The following is a 19,114-nucleotide window of genomic DNA, read 5'->3' on the forward strand; positions in this document are numbered from 1 at the left end:
AACGTGGGAGAAACAAATTAAAAGTGACATGCATGAACTTCACCTCTTCAAGGATCTGACCAGGGATAGAGATAGTTGGCGACGCCTTATCCACGTCTTAGATTACTAAACACGTCCCTTTTACCCATCGTTTGTTATTGGTCATTGCCTTTAATTATCGCACTTTATCTCCTTTACCTTTATTTTTATTTTTAGTTATTTGTATGTATTCTATTTATTCTATTTGTAAGTTGCAGGTTTCTCTCTCTTTGAAGATCTTTCTCGAGCCGAGGGACTCTTTGACCGCACTCTCCTCTATGGGTATGAGCTGCCGTCTTTCTTCCCTCCCAAGACCCTGACCATAGTTTTCTATGAGTGAGATACACTAGATATGATGATGATGACGACGTACCGATAAAGCAAAAAATACTTCCGACGTGCCTTGTAACTCAAATGTGTAAAGAGCTCTTTAAATTATATGATTAAAATTCAAAAAGACAGAAATACTAGTAATTAAGTCCACTTTAGTCTCAAAGTTCATTTACAAACCAAGTGTTATTCCAAATACCATAATCTTTAATGACCAGTTTGGACCATTATTTAAATCTAATGCCAAATCATCCTTTACAACATCAAGCACCTAAAGTATTGAAAAACGTTTTTCTAATGTCAAATTGTCTCATAGTAAAATAAATCTGTATAAAGAGCTTAAATTAAGAAAAAAAAAGAGTATTTTGATATTTGAAGTTTTAGTTTTATCAAGCAAAATATGTGTTAAACAACTTTTAGTCCAATTAGTCACATTATTCTCTCAGCTCTTATGAAAAATCACACAATATTTATAATAAAATCAACGCAAAAAAAATGCAAATTAAATCAAATAACAAAAACTTTGACACATTTAATGGACATACTTTCAATACGGTTTTCAAACATGTGAATCCAAATTATAACAAACAATAAGCCCATATGTTACAATATTCAATATGCTAACTATCAATCATGTTACATCACCACACTTTCTACATCCTATCATACATCAGGATCATGTGAAGACAACTAAGTTGATAAAAATCGTAAAAACGGACAAAAAGGTATAAATCACAATAAATGAGGTACATATTCAATGTAAGGGATCCTTATATTTTTTGAGTTTAAGGTTTTCAAAACATTTACAAAAATTCCACAAAAATATGTACCCCTACACTTAAAATGTAACCCCGATTTAAAAATTACACTTATTTACCGAAAAACCACAAATGTACCCTAAAAGCTGAATACGTACTCCTGTTTTTAGTTTTTAATTTTCACCCCTTTAAGTGGTTTCACATGATCATCGTCCTATATATATGTATAATATAATATGCATATACTTCCTCGATCCATGTGAATTTGCTACTGACAATGACATATTTATTCACAAGATGTCATTGTTGTCAGCAAATTTACGAAAGCGGAGGGAGTATATATATGTATACTAAACAAAAATGCACCTCTTATAGGGAAATGCAGCATTATATATGTAGCACATTATAAACCAAATTAGGCTCCAGGAGAGCTAGGTCTGTTTGCCATGAGTTCGGGTTGAATTGGAGTCGGTTGTGTTATACGTGTTGTCTCAGATATCGGTGCAGAAATTCCATTGACTGCAGAAGGTTCGGTGTTTGATCGAGCTCGCCATATCCTTCTCCATCTCAGTATCTCGAAGATAATCGAACATCCACACATTGCAACTCCGAAACCAACAAATGTAGCAATTATGACTGATACCACTGCTTGCAAGTGTAGCTGTATAACCATAAGGAAGGAGAGTAATTGTGATTAATATGGAAATTACATTAGTGTTAGTGAATGAAAGAAGCCTAGTACACTTTATAAAGTATATGTGATCGGGCAAGACATGACTAGAGATCATGGAATTTACTAGACGAGGACATTCATAGACGAATCTAGGATATTGCTCTACATGTGTGCTAACAAACTCGGTTGTCATTCTTCTATATAGACTATATTATATGTTACGTAATTGAATATTAATATGATTTTTAATCAATTAACATGGCCTAGGTAGGCCCCATCCTAGATACTTGTCAAGGACAGTTTGACCTAGAAACAGAGGATCTTTCTACACTAATAGTTGCTTAGCATTAGTTCATGGATGTTAGTTTCCGTAAACTCATAACAGTTAAAGGTCACGAAAATTTCGCAATTCACACGTAAACATTAGTTGAGGTTGAGGACATTCATGGGCGAATCCTAGATTCTTCTGCATTACATGTTACGCAATTCAATATGGTTCTTAATCAACTGACAAGGCCTAGGTAGGTCCCAGCCTAGATTCTTCTCGAGGACAGTTTGACCTAAAAATAAAACATCTTTCTACAATAACAGTTGCTTAGCATTAGGTTATGGATGTTAGTTTCCATAAGCTCATAACAGTTCAAGATCATGGAATCGGACATCACAAATACGGAAATCGTACAATTCACACACGGAAACATTAGTTGAGGACATTCATGGGCGAATCCAGGATATTGCTCTACATGTTCTAAGCACGTCGGTTATCATTCTTTTGTATTATATGAAACAATTCAACTGAGATGGCCTAGGTAGGCACCTGCCTAGCTTCCTGTCGAGGATAGTTTGACCTAGAAACAAGGGATCTTTCTATAGGTCGAGGGTGTTAGTTTCCGTAAGCTCATAACATTTCAAGATCATGAAATCGGACATTACAAATATGGAAAAACTGCTAGACGAACTGTTTCAAAAACTGCAAGACTACAGAAGGAGGAACGTACCAAGGAGTACGAAATATGAGCAAAGACAACCACCATAACAAATTGTGAAACAGCATATACCCAAAGGAATTTTCTTCCAACTGAAGACAATGTCAAAGCACTAGAAGATTAGCATGATGTTCAACACTAAGAAACTTGACAGATAAAAAATGATAAATAAATAAGCTATTTGTGCAAACTGATAACGTATATAACATATCTTGGGACAACGATTATCAACTTAAGTTGATGCTTGATGGTTGTAGTTTAAGAATATGTTGTATACTCTATCACAAATAAATTTAGTATTTAGAAAACTATAAGGTCAAACCATCGTACCCATCGTTGTTGACGTCATGGATGCAAGAAGACCCAAAATACAAGAGAACGGAAGCGAGATGGCAATGGCACCTGTACCCATTTTCTTAATCTATTTACAAGACCATTGTAATATATGATTAATAACATATGAAGATCTATTCTTACATAAGATTTATGCCTAATTACACAAGACTTACCAAAAGCTGCTCGAGGAAACCGAAATAAGCAAGCATGCTTACAATCACAAGAACCGGAACATCTTGCCAAACCCTGAAAACAGTAAAAAATACAATGTCTAAGTACACGAAAACATGACTAAATCAATGTCGTTGATATCATTGTCTGTATGTCTCACTTCAAGCAATTCAATTTTGGCATCCTTTCATTCACATTATTGAGATATATTGACAAACTGTAGAGATAGCAACTCAACCACAAAATTAAGCTGATGCCCGTAGCCTAATGATATATTATATACTCTATTACACCTCCTCACACAAAAACCCTTTGGGATCAGAGGCGTGAATGCAGCACATGCATACATAACACTATATATTCCATTTTTGTCATGTTGGTTTTTGATACCATGTCAAGCGACAAAGTCAACTAAAAGCGTAAGATGATGGTTGTATCCCCAATGATAGGTTTTATAATCTACCATAAACATTTTGGCATCATGCAATAATAATGTACGCTCAAGTTCCACTCAATACTAATCCAAGGAAAAAACACCTAAACGGGTTCATTTTGATAAATTTGGTCTTGTACACAACACCCACACAAGAGGAGAGTCGACTTCACACAAAACGGATAAGGTTCTATCCTAAAACTAATTGGTATTAGGCAGAGTAGCCCATCAAGTATATATGTTAATCAACATCTGGGTTATTTTCTATTCAAGGCTATATCAATATACAATTATACAGGATTAGAAATCTTTCACTTGCCTGAAATTAGCTAACTCAGCCTGCTCTCCACGGTTTCTCTGTGAATCCTGAGCATTCTGAATTCGTAAAAGCGTAACAGGAAGGTTTTGAACTTCTCGCTCGCATACTTCACAAATTTTGTTACCTCGGATGCTAAACCATTTAACAGCACATTCTTGGTGAACCAAAGCAAGTTCACCTTTGCAGCTGCATTCCATCTTGAGTGTCTCTGAGCCCTCCCCGAGTTCAACGAAGCAAATTCTACAAACAGCTTCATCTTCGTGAATGTCCTCACCATTATCATCGATTTCTGAATCAAAATGTTTGAATCAAGCTGATGACTGATTAATTTATTAACAACTACATAGTTGAAGCAAAAATTAGACAGGAAGTACAATATTTATACCATCTGCATCAATTAGAGTTGCAATAGATGCTGTTAATGTTCCATCTTTGACTCGTGGGGTTGTCGGAATTACACGGAACATCCCACCAAGGGAGTCGAAGCGACGTACACTCCCTTCTTTGATAAGATCTGGAACAGAATGCGCACGATGAATAGGTAATTGGAGCCTGCCTTTCTGTAAAGTGAGATTGTCAAGAATCAAATACAGGGCTGAATGATTTTCTTGTGAGTGCCATACTACATGTTTCATGAGCAACCCCTTCCCCCCACATCATCACCCTTAGAGGTGTTCATTTACTCGACCTTGTAACCGAACCTAATTTCAAAAATGATTTACAATTATGTAAAAAACAATTTCAAACCGACCTGAAATACCTAACACGAAATCAGCCCGATGACCCAAATGAACACCTCTAATCACCTTCCTTAAGAGTACCTCCCACCCCCTAATGGCCATGGCAACAAGTGTTCAAGGTTATAGTCACTGATGCCACACTGCCTTTCCTTACAGCTTGAACGAAGCGGTTTGTAAATGAAATGGAATTATTTGACATACTATGATCCCCAGATCCTAATGACCAAATTACATAATAATTCAATATGAAGATCAAAATCTATTCATAACAAAAGCGCAATGTGGATAACAGGACCAGAAGTATAAAAAGCGAATGCAAATATAATTTGACATGTTGTTCTAGTGCAGTCTTAACAGCAAGGCACAATCAACAGCATTGTACAAACCCTTTTCAGCACAAGCTTAATTTTCTTCATGGAATGCTGGGTATTCAACTAACAATATTTAACCAACCGAAGTTCCATGTAAAAGTGAAAATTGACGAAATAAAACAACTATTCACTTACATTGCTTCCATGAGTAGACCCTGGATTAGAGTGTGCAATTGGAGTTACAGGCAAAGACGATGCTTTTTTTCCTTTCGGTGTACTAAATAGTTTCGAAAGAGAAAATGTCCTAGTCATTCGTGGTCTCCCCCCTTTAACTGAAGAGGGAGATCCGAGGGCTAGAATGGCGGCATCCACAATATCTGAAGAAGAATTCTTGAACTTAAAACTAAGTCTTGGAAGTAGGTTTTTGAATGAAGATTTGTCCCTACGCATGGTAGAGCTCGAGGACTCGTTTAGTGTCGCAATGCCAGGGCTGTTCATAGGTGTAAAATTGACTCTTTTTGGTGTTGGAAGAATGTTTATCCTAACAAAATCCTCCGGGGAGTCCTGCACACTTTGTGATGGTATCTCCCCGTCAATGCTCTGTGGTGGTGGCGTATTGCGCTGCCCAAGAGGACATTCTTCAGTTATTTCAGTTGATTCTACCATCTGCAAGAGCAACCATGGGACTATCATTATGCAAGTTAAAGAATCATCTGTATAATGTAAAAAAGTATGAGAGATTCACTAGTCACTATGCACCAAAGCCATGGGCATGATATGCTATTTTCTTGACATTAGTCATCTACAATCTCTAAATAGAACCTAAGTATTCATTTTTTTTGAGCTTTTAGTCACTATAAACTTAAAGCAAATTCTCTCAATTATGCCCTCTATATAAAGGGTACACAGGGTCGGCCTGAGATTTGTGAGGCCCGAGGTGAAACTTTAATTATGGGATGCAAAGTACTTAATATACTATTATGGGTTCCTAACTGTCATCTATCAGCGCATCTCATATGTGGCCGTCTCAATATTAGAATGCCACATATGAGACAGCCCGCTATAGCCACATACTGCTTAAAAGCGCTCACATGTAGCTAAAAATCCATCACATATAGCTTAAAACTGAACACATACAATTAAAATTATATATAGCTCCAATGCAATCACATAAAGCTTAAAATTGACCACATTGTGGTTATTATTGACCTCTTCCCTGCTTCTTTAGTTAAACAAGAATAATAATCTATTAGTGGAAAAATTATATAGTTATAATGATCATTTATACTTAATAATAATCACATATGCCTTAAACAATATACACAGATGATAAAATGAAACATTTAGTGTAAACTTACATCTACAAAATCAATCGCATATAGCTTAAAACCAATCACACATATAATAAAATTAGTCATATACAGCTTGGACTCGTCCTATTAATGGGACGGTCCTAAACAAGAATTTGTGATTATCCATTAAAGCATCGTTTTTTTAATTTTTTTTGGATGGGCCCGGGCACAAGCCCCTCTTGCTCCCTTATAGAGCTCGGGTACAGGCCCCTTTTGCTCCCTTATAGGGCCGGCACAGTAAGTCTTTACTCTCTATTTCAAGCTTTCTTCACTACCTAAGGTTCAACTTTGGCGGCCAAATGGCTGCAAGTGCCCCAAAAGCCATCAAGTGCTAAAAAAGGCGTCAAAGTTCAGAACATGGGAGATCCACAAAAAAACATTAATGTCTTAAAAAATACTAGGAAATAAAAAAGAAATGTTTTTTCTAGTGTTCTACTGCAAAGAAATGCTATCCATATGTGTGTATAAAATAATCAGAACCCACTACAAGCCAAAAGTCAATGACAATTGAATAGAATTGAAAGGCATAATATATTAACATTTTTATCAACTAAAACTTAGTCTTATTTCCACATACAATCCAAAAATTGACATATAATAAAAATTCAAATAAAAATGACTCTTAAATCATTCACAATAGACTTTATCTTCATCAAATTGCAGAATTTCTGATATCATATTTCAGAAAATGGAAGTTCCAAGATATTAGAAGGGAATTTAAGCACGAAATTAATACAAAGAAAAAGAATTAAAGTTGACTACATATACTCTTTCTCACTGTCCCTTTATATTTGCTATATTATGTTCATATTCGGTGTACCATGCTCAAAGTAGATATGATTAAGGTACAGGAGAAGAATTGACTAAACACAAATCCAATGAGGTCATCCTAAAAACCAATTGGACAAATCCAATGAGGTCATCCTAAAAACCAATTGGACATAGAAGGAGTAGCTCATCAAACTTATATGTTTGTCAACTTTTCACATGTGGGTTGATCAAAATCTGTCGGCTCTGATACCATGTCAAAGAACCAACTCAACCTCAAGCCTAAGCTTATGATATTGGCCCCATGATATCTTATCTCTTTGAGTTTGCTAGATCATCATTATAATAAGGACAGGTGGAAAAGGCGCAAAGGGCATATCATACCCCTAACGAAGGCGATAAGCAGGTTGCAGTCGGTGTGAGCTATCAAATTCTAACAAGATGGAAAAAATCATATGACTAGAGTTCACCTAACCTTCTCTAATCATGTGATTCCAGGTATTCAGATTCAATAATCAATTATTACAAGTTACAATCGTACAAATTTCCTATATAATTTTTTCTAACAAAACAAAACTATATAATTGAAAGCATTAACAATTAAGCATGAAAAAGGAAGTAACAAAGAACAGAATCTGCAAAAAATATACACATTAAAACCAGAAAAATAGTAAAATTAAGCACCTGTTGATTGTGAATTGTGGGAATATGGAGATTTTCAGTTTGTTTATGATGTGGGTATTCTTCAGTTCCCATGTTTCATCAAATTGAAGAGCTTAATTAATCAAAAACAAAACTTAAGGAATTGAACTAATTTAGTTAAAAAGGTTGAAACTTTATAAGGATTTATTGTAAGAATGATGGGAAATGGAAAACAAACAAACAAACCCTTTTTGTGTATAGATTGTTAAGGATGAGAAGAGAGAAAGAGGGAGAAGGAAAGCAAGGAGAGCGGGGAGGGGGGGTTTAATGGAGGTTTTTTAGGGGAGGGGGCAACAACAAACATATATTGGCTGTTATGGATGACTGACCCCTAGACAATGATGATGATTATTATTTGATGAGTTGGACTAAATATAATTGTGTGAATATGAACTGTGCATTTAGGCTGCTTTTTGAAGTGTACACCTACTTGTCCTATTCCTTTTATATTGTTCACGATCACAAGTTGAGGTGTTCAGTTGCGTGATTAGATCGATTTTAGATCAGATATTTCGAATCATGTTAAAATTGAATTTTGTTTTTATATTGATTTTTATATTATTGTAAAGTTATTTTTAAAGTTAGATCAAAGTCAAGTCAATTATATAAAGTCGGGTTAAATTTTAAATTTAATTTATTTTGAACACTTCTAATTGCAAATGAGGTTTTCACGCATTTGAATTTACTTGCTCCTTTGTTTCTTTGGATATGCTAAGATATACTTCAACTTCATTAATTTGTAATGGTAGAATACAATTAATAAGTAAAAAAATTACTTCATTAATTTTTATTGGTTGGAGGAAAAATAAGTATACAAGTAAATAAGGAAAAAATATATGAAAAAACAAATGAAAAATAAGTAAAGAAGTAGATTGGGAAATAGGATGAATAAATAGATTAAGGAGTAAAACGAGAGAAAGGTTAGATTACTAATATTAATTTTTCTAAAATTTAATGGTTAATCTAAAGACAATGTTGTTAACTTATTATAGAGCTACTCTTGAGAGATCGTCTCTCGGCAAAACAACCTCAACACAATAATCTCATATTCTACTAATTGTATTAGTTGGACATTCAACTAATGAATATGAAACGTCTTATGGTGAGACCATCTCACACAAGTATTTGTTCTTATTATACGCTTGTAGACTTCAAGTATATTCATTTATTGTTCAATCAAAGCTCTCGATTTCTAGCAAAAATCCAACAATAATACTTCAACGTTATTAAAAAAAATAAATGAAACAAACTATCAAAATAATGGCCGCATGTATAAGGCAACTTAACCAAAATTTAAAGAAACTAAGAATAGAAACAAGAGTTCAAGATCGAACATGGAAACGAAGCTCAATTATCAAACAAAAACCATACATACCCAACCCAAGAACCGACTAATTTGATTGTTTCAGTGTCGGAGCCTAGTTGTGGTTGGATATTATGACAATTGAAATCACAAAATGTGAATCATTTTCCTGTCATAAAAACCCGACCAGCTTATTACTGAATGGCATATACGCAAGATAGTTACAAACCGAGCTTAACATTTCTGTAGTTTCAGCTTCATCAATCCCATTTTCATTCCAAGAATGTAGTGAGGGAGAACTAACTTTTCGATCTCGAGTTTAACCAAGCCCTGGGAACAACAATGGTCTGTCCCTCCAGCTTTTTTACAGGCGCACAGTTCAGTTGAATCAAAAAAACTGGCAAGCTATAGTTTATAGCCAGATCCACTATTTTTAGTCATCGCTATCTTTTCTTTAAAATCAACATTCAAAATTGATTCTGAATTGCTAATACGGTTCTCGACACATCCAGGCCTCATCCAGACTTTTATGTGACCTTCTCGACAAGCAGTAAGCACAGATTCTTCGGTAAATATCACACCTGAAAGAGGCTCTGTGTGAACACGATGAGCAACCACAGGAGAAAGCTTGGGTACATCCCGCATGCTGGGAGAAGGCTGTAATGTGCCCGTGGAGCAGGCACTATCCCAATGAGGAGATTGGCTTGCAGTGCTATAAGTCGGTGAACCAATACGAGGTGATCCGCCTGGAGCTCGACGAAGTGGTACTACAATCTCATTCATTTCCAAGTCCCAAAGTAGAAGTTGTGTATCCTGCACACCAAAAGAGAGTAGTGTCAAAACATTTTACAAGGCTAGCCTCATCACCTTTCAAGCAATCAAGTTCCATGATACTACCAGTGTAACATAATTCGCCAGTTAATTCGCTTTTTGAATTCATGATTCTCTCAAAATGACCCTAAAATAATCGAAAATCGACCATAAATAGCTTACTTTGATTCACGATTCGCAAAGAGATTAGTGAATCATGTGACACAAGATACTACGACTAAGTATGTAGTGATAATGTGAACGAATCATAGTATGTCACTATGGAGTTTTGTTTAAAACAAATGTCTATGCAATAAGTAAACATTTCATATAAGTCCAGTAAACTGCAAACGAGCAGTCAGTTCAGTTTCACCTGACCAACGGAGCCAAAACGATACACCACATTCTCTCCAGACTCATCAGAATTTGGTGGGGTCCAAAAAGGATCAAATGCCACTCCACTAACCTGCCAAACAAAAGGTCCAAATGATTTACATTTAAAATTAAACGTTGCAAATGAAGCATTATCATACTGATTAAATTACAGCTTACCCAAGAGTTGTGACCCTCTCCCCATGCTACGACTTTCCGGTCCTCCATACTCCACACCTGAACCAGATCATCTTCACCACCAGTCAAAATATACTTGCTATCCCCACTGTCAACAATGATTAAAAGTTAACCATATAAAATCTTTCTAACATTCAAACATCGGGATGAAAATGCTCAAGGTTGAAGATAGCCACCACCATATTCTACAGATACTCTTACATTATCAAACTCATACTTAAGAGATGCCCCAATAGATCAAAAATATTATATATTTCATTCTCTGGTCGAGAGGGGAACTTAGACTAGTGTTATTTAAAGAAAACACTACTTTCTAAACCTTTTTAGGAAGACCCTTGAACAAAAACCTTTCAGAAATTTTATGTACCAATCTATTTCAACTAGTAGTATTGGAAAAATTACAGCATGTAAATGAGGGTTCCAGTGAACAACGAAGTATAACATCAAGACAAAGGCACCAGATTAGCATATAAACATGTAGAGAAACAGAAGATCGTACCTCCAGGCACAACAAAGAAGAGCCCCATAATAACTTTTTCCGCCACATATAAGTTGTTCTTTCAAGTAATCAAATACTCGTAGATATCCTGCATTCTCAAGCACCAACTCTAGATAAGTTTCCAGCATAAAATCAGTATTGAAGGCCAGAAAAGCATATTCAAAAAAATACCATCTCTTCCAACGGTAGCCATATAAACACCATCATTTGAGAATGCAATACTGTTTATTGAACCTAGACATATATGCCATCTAGCAGTTGGGTTACTCTGCGCATAACATGCATAAAGAACAAGCATCAGAAAGATAATCTCACAAAATTAGCAACTCCGCATCTGACACATCCATCCACATCATAGATAAGAGCGCAAGCTGTCTAATCACAATTCTCTAAGTCAAGATAAATTGGTCACAAAAGTATAATATTTAACCATCACAGCAATTTTGATGAAAATGTTGTCCAATCAACTTATGCAAGAGACACATTAACAAATTATGTCATTTATCTTGCCTGAACTCAGATTTGGGTGTCAGGTATGGCTGTATTGGTATATATCTACGTGTAATACTTGTCTATATTTGAAAAACGAAGGCAGGACAGCTCCAAGCACTAATGCAGGCACTATTCATTGCTTAAATCGTACAAGTCATTTCAATGTCGAACCTAAAAGAGAATCCATCAATCTATAGAACTTACAGCTTATACTCAATTTTAAAAGAAAGAAGCAGAGAAAGGTCAAAGATGACTTGGATAGAGGGACTTGAAAACGAAAAAGAAAACAGTAGGTCTGCATGAGTATATTGTAGTAGATAAAAGTGAATGGACGAAAGGCATATTCATAGACAATCACACAAGAAATATTCTGAGTTCATGCAGAGAACCCCCTGTGATTGAATCAACACTTTGGCAACATTGTCATTGTAAGCTATACTACTTTCGTTTTTTTATTCATGGCATCAACGCATCGTTTCTTCCAAAAACATTTCTCATAGAAAAGAGTGTTATTAAAAAAACAGAGGAAGCACAACGCAATTAACAAAAAACCGAAGAGCATTACGATAAAGAAATGCCAAAAAATGTACAACAATAATGTACTACCTGTGCTCCTTTCTAACAAGCATACGTAAGTTTTATTACGGTATTCTAGGCTCATCTTTGACCATAGTTGTTTATTTTAGAAAACGGAAGCCACCGTATTCAGTATATTCTATATGATGCTTTACAAGAAGAGTGTATAACAGAGCTAGAAAAAAATCTCAGTTCAAATTCCTTAACAAGCCTCGAAGAAGGATAATCTCAAAGTTTATAACCAATTACTAGACTAAAGTAGAAGGATAAAACTACAAAACCAAAATCTGATAGAACAGAAATTATATTCACTCCCAATTTGTTTTTGAAGGAGCAAGATACTGCATAAGAAAATCCCAAGCAGATATATCTTGGGAATTGCCGAATTGGGACCAACATGCAGACAATACTGTACTATCATTAAACGATGAAGCCACTCAGGTTTACTAATTGTTTGAAATTAACCAATTAGTTCTGTACAAACTTAATTAATGAGACAAAATTAATGGGATCAATAGAATAAGAATATGTTGAAGGAGAACACTTTCACAAGCAGATAAATGATGAATGCTTCAGCAAAAAAAAAAGGACAGAGTACCTTACTCGTCCGTGCATGGGCTACGGAAAACAGGGTCTGATCCTTAGTAGTAGAGAAGGAAGGATCACCTGCACCATCCTTGCTCTGGGAAAAGAAAACATGAGATGACAATCAGCTCAAAAACAGATAAAATTAAGCAGATTAATGCTAAAAAGGCAGACACTGTAGCAATTTACATTAGGCACACCTTCTCATACACATACATATTTCCATCAGCATGAGCAACGACAAAGACACCATCACCCTTGGGAACCCATGCAATACTAGTACAACGACTGCATAAAACCACATTTTTCACCATTATCGCAATAATTGTAGAACACAAAATAAATTAGCATATCTTTAAAGAAAAGAAAATAAAAGGCACTTATAAGGGAAGTAGAGGAATTTTCAGGAAAGGATTTAACAAAATCAGCACAATCATTATTTCCTTATCAAGATTCAGCATGAACATGCATGATTCAATGTGTACAGACTAGCTTTGGAAATCTAGAATATCATATAAGGTGTAACAGTAACCCTTTGGAAAATTACTATTTGCAAGATAAATTTTGTTTAACTGAGAAAAAAACCTACAAAACAGAGGTGGTGCCATCCATCTAGATAGAAGAGCCAAGGATTAAGCTGGTAGAGACAAGAAAATCCATGCTCTCAAACTTTAATAAAACAATTTGACAATAACCAAACAAGATGTTAAAACAAATGAACATCATCAGACCACGACAACTGAAAGCTCAGACCTCAGTATAAGTTGATTTCTTTTCTTCCAAGAGCACTTTAATCTGATCTAACACCTAGACCATATTTCACATCCGAACAGGCTATACTGTCCACCCTTTTCCTCCCAACTTAATGTAATCAATTACTCTGAAAAGGAAATACCAAATCAAAGTTGCAATTAAATCAATAAACTCATCATCATCATACCCGGTATATCCCGCTCATAGAATGAGGTTCCGACAATGATACTCCTCAACAAACCTAACCATACCCATCAATTACTAAAAGTAGGCTTATTCTTCCTCTCCCCCTTCTTGGGTTGTACTCAAATGCAAATTGAAGGACCCAACAAGTGACAATGGTATCCTTTTCGTACCCCACAGTCACCACTTAGTGAAAATGTCGTGCAAAGATACTTTAGGTCACAATGAGATTCATAGAGAATTAACATGCTATTGAAATCTATCATTTTGTTCCTTTAATTATTAATCATCTTTTATTTTCCCCTTGTATTTCACATGTACAATTCACCAAGACCAACTCCATTGCAACTCTAATTTGTAAAGATCATAAAGGTCATTCATCAACATTTTTTCCCTCTTTTCCCCTACCATTAAATAAAATGTCTACTACTCAATCTATTCTGAAATTATGTATTGTAATTGAACACTGAAATTTCTTTAGGGAAAACACTTGGACTCCTACTTAAAAACCTTAGTTGTAGTTTAATTGACACTATAATTACTCATTGATAATATTTTTTTCCTAACATCTACCCTTGATACCTTTTCTTTCACTATTTCTAAATGACTCATTAAATCATGTGCACTTCTTATTTATATAATGTTGCAACTATCAAAAGCTAATTGAAAACAACCTCTTTATTATTACGAGGTATGATGGCATAAAAATGACTCCCAAACCCACTTAGGTGGAAGCGTAAGTGAAACACATTTAATGAATTTGGTTAAGGTAATATTAAAAGAAAATCAAACTTTAAAACCGAGCATAGGGCTATAAGTTTTAGTTAAGGGTTTTTAAAAGAAAGTTCAAAGGTACACTTGCTAAATACTCCTTGCACTCCTAATACTTGTAACCACTTTTTGTTTTGTTCCACAATTATAACCCTAGTTTACTTCTTGTCAAATATTATTATTATGAAATCTTTGTCTTCTTGGTCTAACCTATTCCCACCACCTCCTAGCAATAGTAGATGGGTATATCAATTAGGAACATAAGGAGTATATAAGAAAATGGCCATAACTTTGGAACAGCTTACAATAGATGTGGTCTATTTTTAGAGATAGAAGTAACACAATATGCAATAAGTAAACATTGAAGTTTTCATGTCTCAAACTAATTAATATAGAATCAATACCTGTTGTTCACGGAGCCATCTTTATTATAATGATGTGCACCAACAAGCTTCTTCCCCATATCTTGTAATTGGTGTCTTAGGGACACTGAATAAACTATCAAACAAGATCCGCACATCAATCAGTCCATAATTATATTTCAAAAGCTAGAAAAATAAAATGAGTGTATGCGACCAAAAAATATACTTACCATCCCCTGAATTTAACCCAATAATCAAATCATGGCCATCCTTGGCATCTGGATCAAATGCATGGCAAAGAGGGTTCGAGTTACTAAAATGTATTGATTTAATTGGATCCTGCATACAGAAGGAGACATATAAAAAAACTATGATCCTGACAATCGTGATATCAATGAGCCCCTTATCTCAAAAACAATTACCTTATCTTGAGAATTCAAATCACTGATAAAAATTGTGTCCCCAACATTGAATATCAAGTAAGTCCCCTTTCCATCAAAATTTAAATTTAAGTTTGCATTACTCATGCTAGAAGCTCCAACAGAGCCATTTCGACTAGTGCTACTAGCATATTTACTCACTCCATTTCCTCCAACAAAACTAAGCGCCCTTCCATTTCCAGCACCTAAAATTCTGGCAGCTGCTGATCTTACCCCACTTGCAACACCAACACCTGATGTTGATGCTTGTGTGCTTTGATTAGGCTTGTCTTTCAAATGAGCAAGACTTGCCTGAAAACAATTAATTCGTCTGAGTTGATAGGGACAATAACTTTACTATCACATGGGCACTGGCGAAAAATTCCCAAGACAGTCTACAATAGTGGATTCGCTCTTTAAATAAGTCAATTACATATCAACCATTCTCCAGCATGTTATTTTGAAGAAATACCAAAGACAATCCGAAATAATTGATTCATTTCAGAACAAGTCAATTGAGTATGTTGAATAAAACAAATACAAATTGAACACCCTTAATTAATCAGAGCACAAAAACAACATACATAGGCTGATCACTTCACGTAACTTTTCATCCACAACCAAAACCAATTCAAAACGCAAGAATCATTCTAATAACCATGAAAACTTCATTACAATAACATCAAAAGAGAACAATATTAACATAAAATTATCTTCCATTTCTGGAAAAATAAAAGTCAATAAAGAAATTAATTTGCAAGTTGGTAACTACACAAAAAAAATTGAAAACCCTAAAGCTGATACAATTTTCGAATCAATATCCGCTATCAATCAGCAAATGATTATATAAAAAAAAAAGTAGAAAAATGAACCTGAGAAACAGTTTTTCCATGAGAGTAATGAAGAAGACCAGAAGGATGAGTTTTCTCATACTGAAGCTTGTAACGACCTTCAGGGGTTTTAAAGTAAGTTTTCAAAGAAGTAGAAGATTGCGTATTAGCTGCTCCCGAATTAGATGACGAAGAAGGATTCATCATTCCATTTGCGTTGTTCATCATCTTTGATAAAAATAGTTGCGATCATCACATTAGAAATTCTAGGGTTTTAATTTTTGATAGTATTTTTGTTCAACGACTAATAATTTGATGATCAATAGAAAAACGAATATGCAGCAGTCAAAGAACGTTAAGATTAATGCTTCAACAAGGTCTAATTATGATTTTCATGGAAGTTAATTGTCGTCCATGGAAGTACAGAGGAGAGAGAATTGACGGGTTGAAGAGGAAAAGGGATACTGATTCAAAGTTGATGAGTCGAGACTGGAGAGTTAGAGCCTTTATTGTGCCCTTTGGAAACACCAAATGAAGGGAATTATGCCTTCAATTGTGCATCTAAATCTAAAAGTGTAAAAAAATATTGGATATCAGTTGGAACAATTATTACCTTTTTTGAAAAAAGTCTTAAAAAAGTTGTTAGTTTAATTTTCATATAATTCTCTGCATCCGTACTTTATTCTCGGATCGAAAAAATAAAATAAAATAATTTGAGTCTAATTTTTTTAAATATTGCACCAAAAATGTTTTTTTGTTAATAGGAAAAACTTGGAAGATTACATTTTTTTAAGCAACGATTACCTTTTTGTCAATAGGAAAAATTTGAAAGATTATCTTTTTTGTTAATAGGAAAACTTGAAAGATTATCTTTTTGCTAATAGGAAAAACTTGAAAGATTACCTTTTCGAAAAAACTTGGAAAATTACTTTTCATATAATTTTGCACCAATAATTTGAGTCTAATTTGACTATAATTCTCTGCGTCCGCACTTTAATTTTAAGCAACGAACGAAAATATTAACAAAATATGATTAGTCGGGCATTAAACCTATAATTATTGGACATGATAAATTCTACTAGAAATCGTCGTGTATTTTGAGTTTGATTTGATATTTTAAAAATCGAGAGTAGTTTAATTCAACTTGAAATATTCATGAACATGTTTAATTTAATAGACTTTGTATTATTATTTGATATTAATAAATCTTAAAAATGACATAATTATTTAATTATTTTTATGTTTGTTAAATATTTTAGAGTATTTAGAAATTCATTTTTCAAATTAGAGCAAACTTAACAATAAATAAGACATAACTAATCGCAAGTAAAGAACTTATACCTAAATAGGCAAAATCAAAACTTAGAAATTTGCTAATTTGTAGTTGTCAAAATCTTTACTTTCTTTTTTACTCGAACACAAGTTTACTTTCAACGTTCTCATGTTGTTGCATATTCACATTGTAACTCAAAGCAAATATTTCTAAAAAAACCAAAGTACCAAAGGGATGATGTATTACATCATCTTATGAACATTTCAAGTTCAATACATATTATTTGTAAATCACAAAATATTTCGAGTCAAATAAAAAATAGACAGAACTAAAATGACACATTTGTTTTAGGAAAGAATTCATGGCCCGGTGTATGTATCAAGTTCAATACAAATAGTTCGTATATATTTGTCATTTTTGACGAAGGAGAAAGTTATCGGTTAGTAGATCAAAGTTTATGAACAAATTTGAAGACTCTTTTGCTCGTCAATTTTCGAAGAAAATTTAATACATATTAGTACATTCTATACAACCGTTATTCATAACAAAATGAAAATTATCAAAATCGAGACTCTATCATAAACCGAAAGAAACTCTCACAATGAAAGAATCATATATATGATTCTACAAATATAGATTCAAGATACTTAAAATAGCTTCATCGTCATTGTATCCTGTCTATCCCGCCCATAGGAAATTATGATCAGGGTCTGAGGAGGGAAAAACGCGGCAACACATACCATAAAGGAGGATACAGCCAAAGAGTCTCTCAGCTCGAGAAAGATCCTCAGAAAGAGAGGTTTTTGCATCAAAAAGAACCGAGTGAAACTTAAAAAAGCTTGATATTCAATAAAAAAAAGGAAGAAAATTTCCATTGAACTCAGCAAGCCAAAAGGCATCAAAATACATATCAACACATCATAATCAAGCAAAACTTCAATTGTAATCCCCAAAAAGAATCAAGTAAACAACACAAAAAGTGTTCATAGAACCACATAAACTATAGAACCAACCAATAAAACACCAAAAACAAGTTTATTAAACCCATGAATAACCCCAGAAGAATCAGTTGTAGTATCAGTATCATCCTTAGAAGTTTCTGGATCTTTAGAACCCTTCTTAGGCTTATCTTCCAAAGGTGCAGGAGCAGGTGCAGGTGACCTAAAAAACGCCAAAGGAAGTAACACTTGATCAACCTGATAAACAGCTAACTGCCCATCACTATAAACAGAATTAGAAAGTGTTGTGTTAACAACCCCACTAGTTATATTGACTTGGTTTCCAAAAGTAGTAACATTTAGCGCATAACTCCCATCTGTGCTATCTCCGGCTTGTGTCCTAAGCGGGTTACTAGTGGTTTGAAACTCCGATATAGACAGGAAATTTGAGATTATATGGAACTGTACTAATTGCACTTTCTGTTGTTCAGACAGGGAGTTTAACAGTCCTGATTTGAGATTCGAGAATGCATTATCAGTAGGCGCGAAAATTGTTAGACCGCCTGAATTTGAGTTGTTTAGTTGGGTGTTGATTTGATCGGCTGCACGAGTGGTTTGGAGTAAACGCATGAACATTGTGTATTGGCCGGCTTTTGTTAGGATCGCGGTTATGTTTGTTGGGCCTGTTGGTGCTGGTGCCGGTGCCTGTGCTTGAGCCGAGACTAGGACTAGGCCTTGGAGCAAGATTATGGCAAGGAAAGGGCTCATTTTTGTAAGATGGTTGTGTACTTGTGCAATTTTTTGGTTTTGATTTTGGGGTGAGTTAAGATGTGATCTTAGATGGCTTATGGGA

General features: G+C 34.6%; 3 protein-coding genes across 3 annotated transcripts; all 3 read right to left on the minus strand.

Moving 5' to 3' along the window:
* Positions 1–1,101: 1,101 nt before the first annotated feature.
* Positions 1,102–8,296, minus strand: LOC130827625 (uncharacterized). Its single transcript, XM_057693396.1, has 8 exons — positions 7,880–8,296; positions 5,271–5,741; positions 4,410–4,584; positions 4,025–4,313; positions 3,275–3,347; positions 3,096–3,186; positions 2,778–2,857; positions 1,102–1,767 (listed from the first exon to the last, which is right to left on the minus strand). The coding sequence occupies exons 1-8, from the start codon at positions 7,949–7,951 to the stop codon at positions 1,522–1,524; spliced, it is 1,497 nt and encodes a 498-aa protein (XP_057549379.1). The 5' UTR covers positions 7,952–8,296; the 3' UTR covers positions 1,102–1,521.
* Positions 8,297–9,218: 922 nt separating this feature from the next.
* On the minus strand, positions 9,219–16,587 carry LOC130827626 (uncharacterized). Its single transcript, XM_057693397.1, has 11 exons — positions 16,093–16,587; positions 15,224–15,532; positions 15,032–15,140; positions 14,844–14,937; positions 12,933–13,020; positions 12,746–12,829; positions 11,251–11,347; positions 11,080–11,167; positions 10,563–10,668; positions 10,384–10,476; positions 9,219–10,013 (listed from the first exon to the last, which is right to left on the minus strand). The coding sequence occupies exons 1-11, from the start codon at positions 16,276–16,278 to the stop codon at positions 9,606–9,608; spliced, it is 1,662 nt and encodes a 553-aa protein (XP_057549380.1). The 5' UTR covers positions 16,279–16,587; the 3' UTR covers positions 9,219–9,605.
* A 1,273-nt stretch (positions 16,588–17,860) lies between these two features.
* On the minus strand, positions 17,861–19,114 carry LOC130827627 (fasciclin-like arabinogalactan protein 11). Its single transcript, XM_057693398.1, has one exon. The coding sequence runs from the start codon at positions 19,027–19,029 to the stop codon at positions 18,307–18,309; it is 723 nt and encodes a 240-aa protein (XP_057549381.1). The 5' UTR covers positions 19,030–19,114; the 3' UTR covers positions 17,861–18,306.

Source organism: Amaranthus tricolor, chromosome 11 (assembly GCF_026212465.1).
Source record: "Amaranthus tricolor cultivar Red isolate AtriRed21 chromosome 11, ASM2621246v1, whole genome shotgun sequence".
NCBI classification, from domain to species: domain Eukaryota; kingdom Viridiplantae; phylum Streptophyta; class Magnoliopsida; order Caryophyllales; family Amaranthaceae; genus Amaranthus; species Amaranthus tricolor.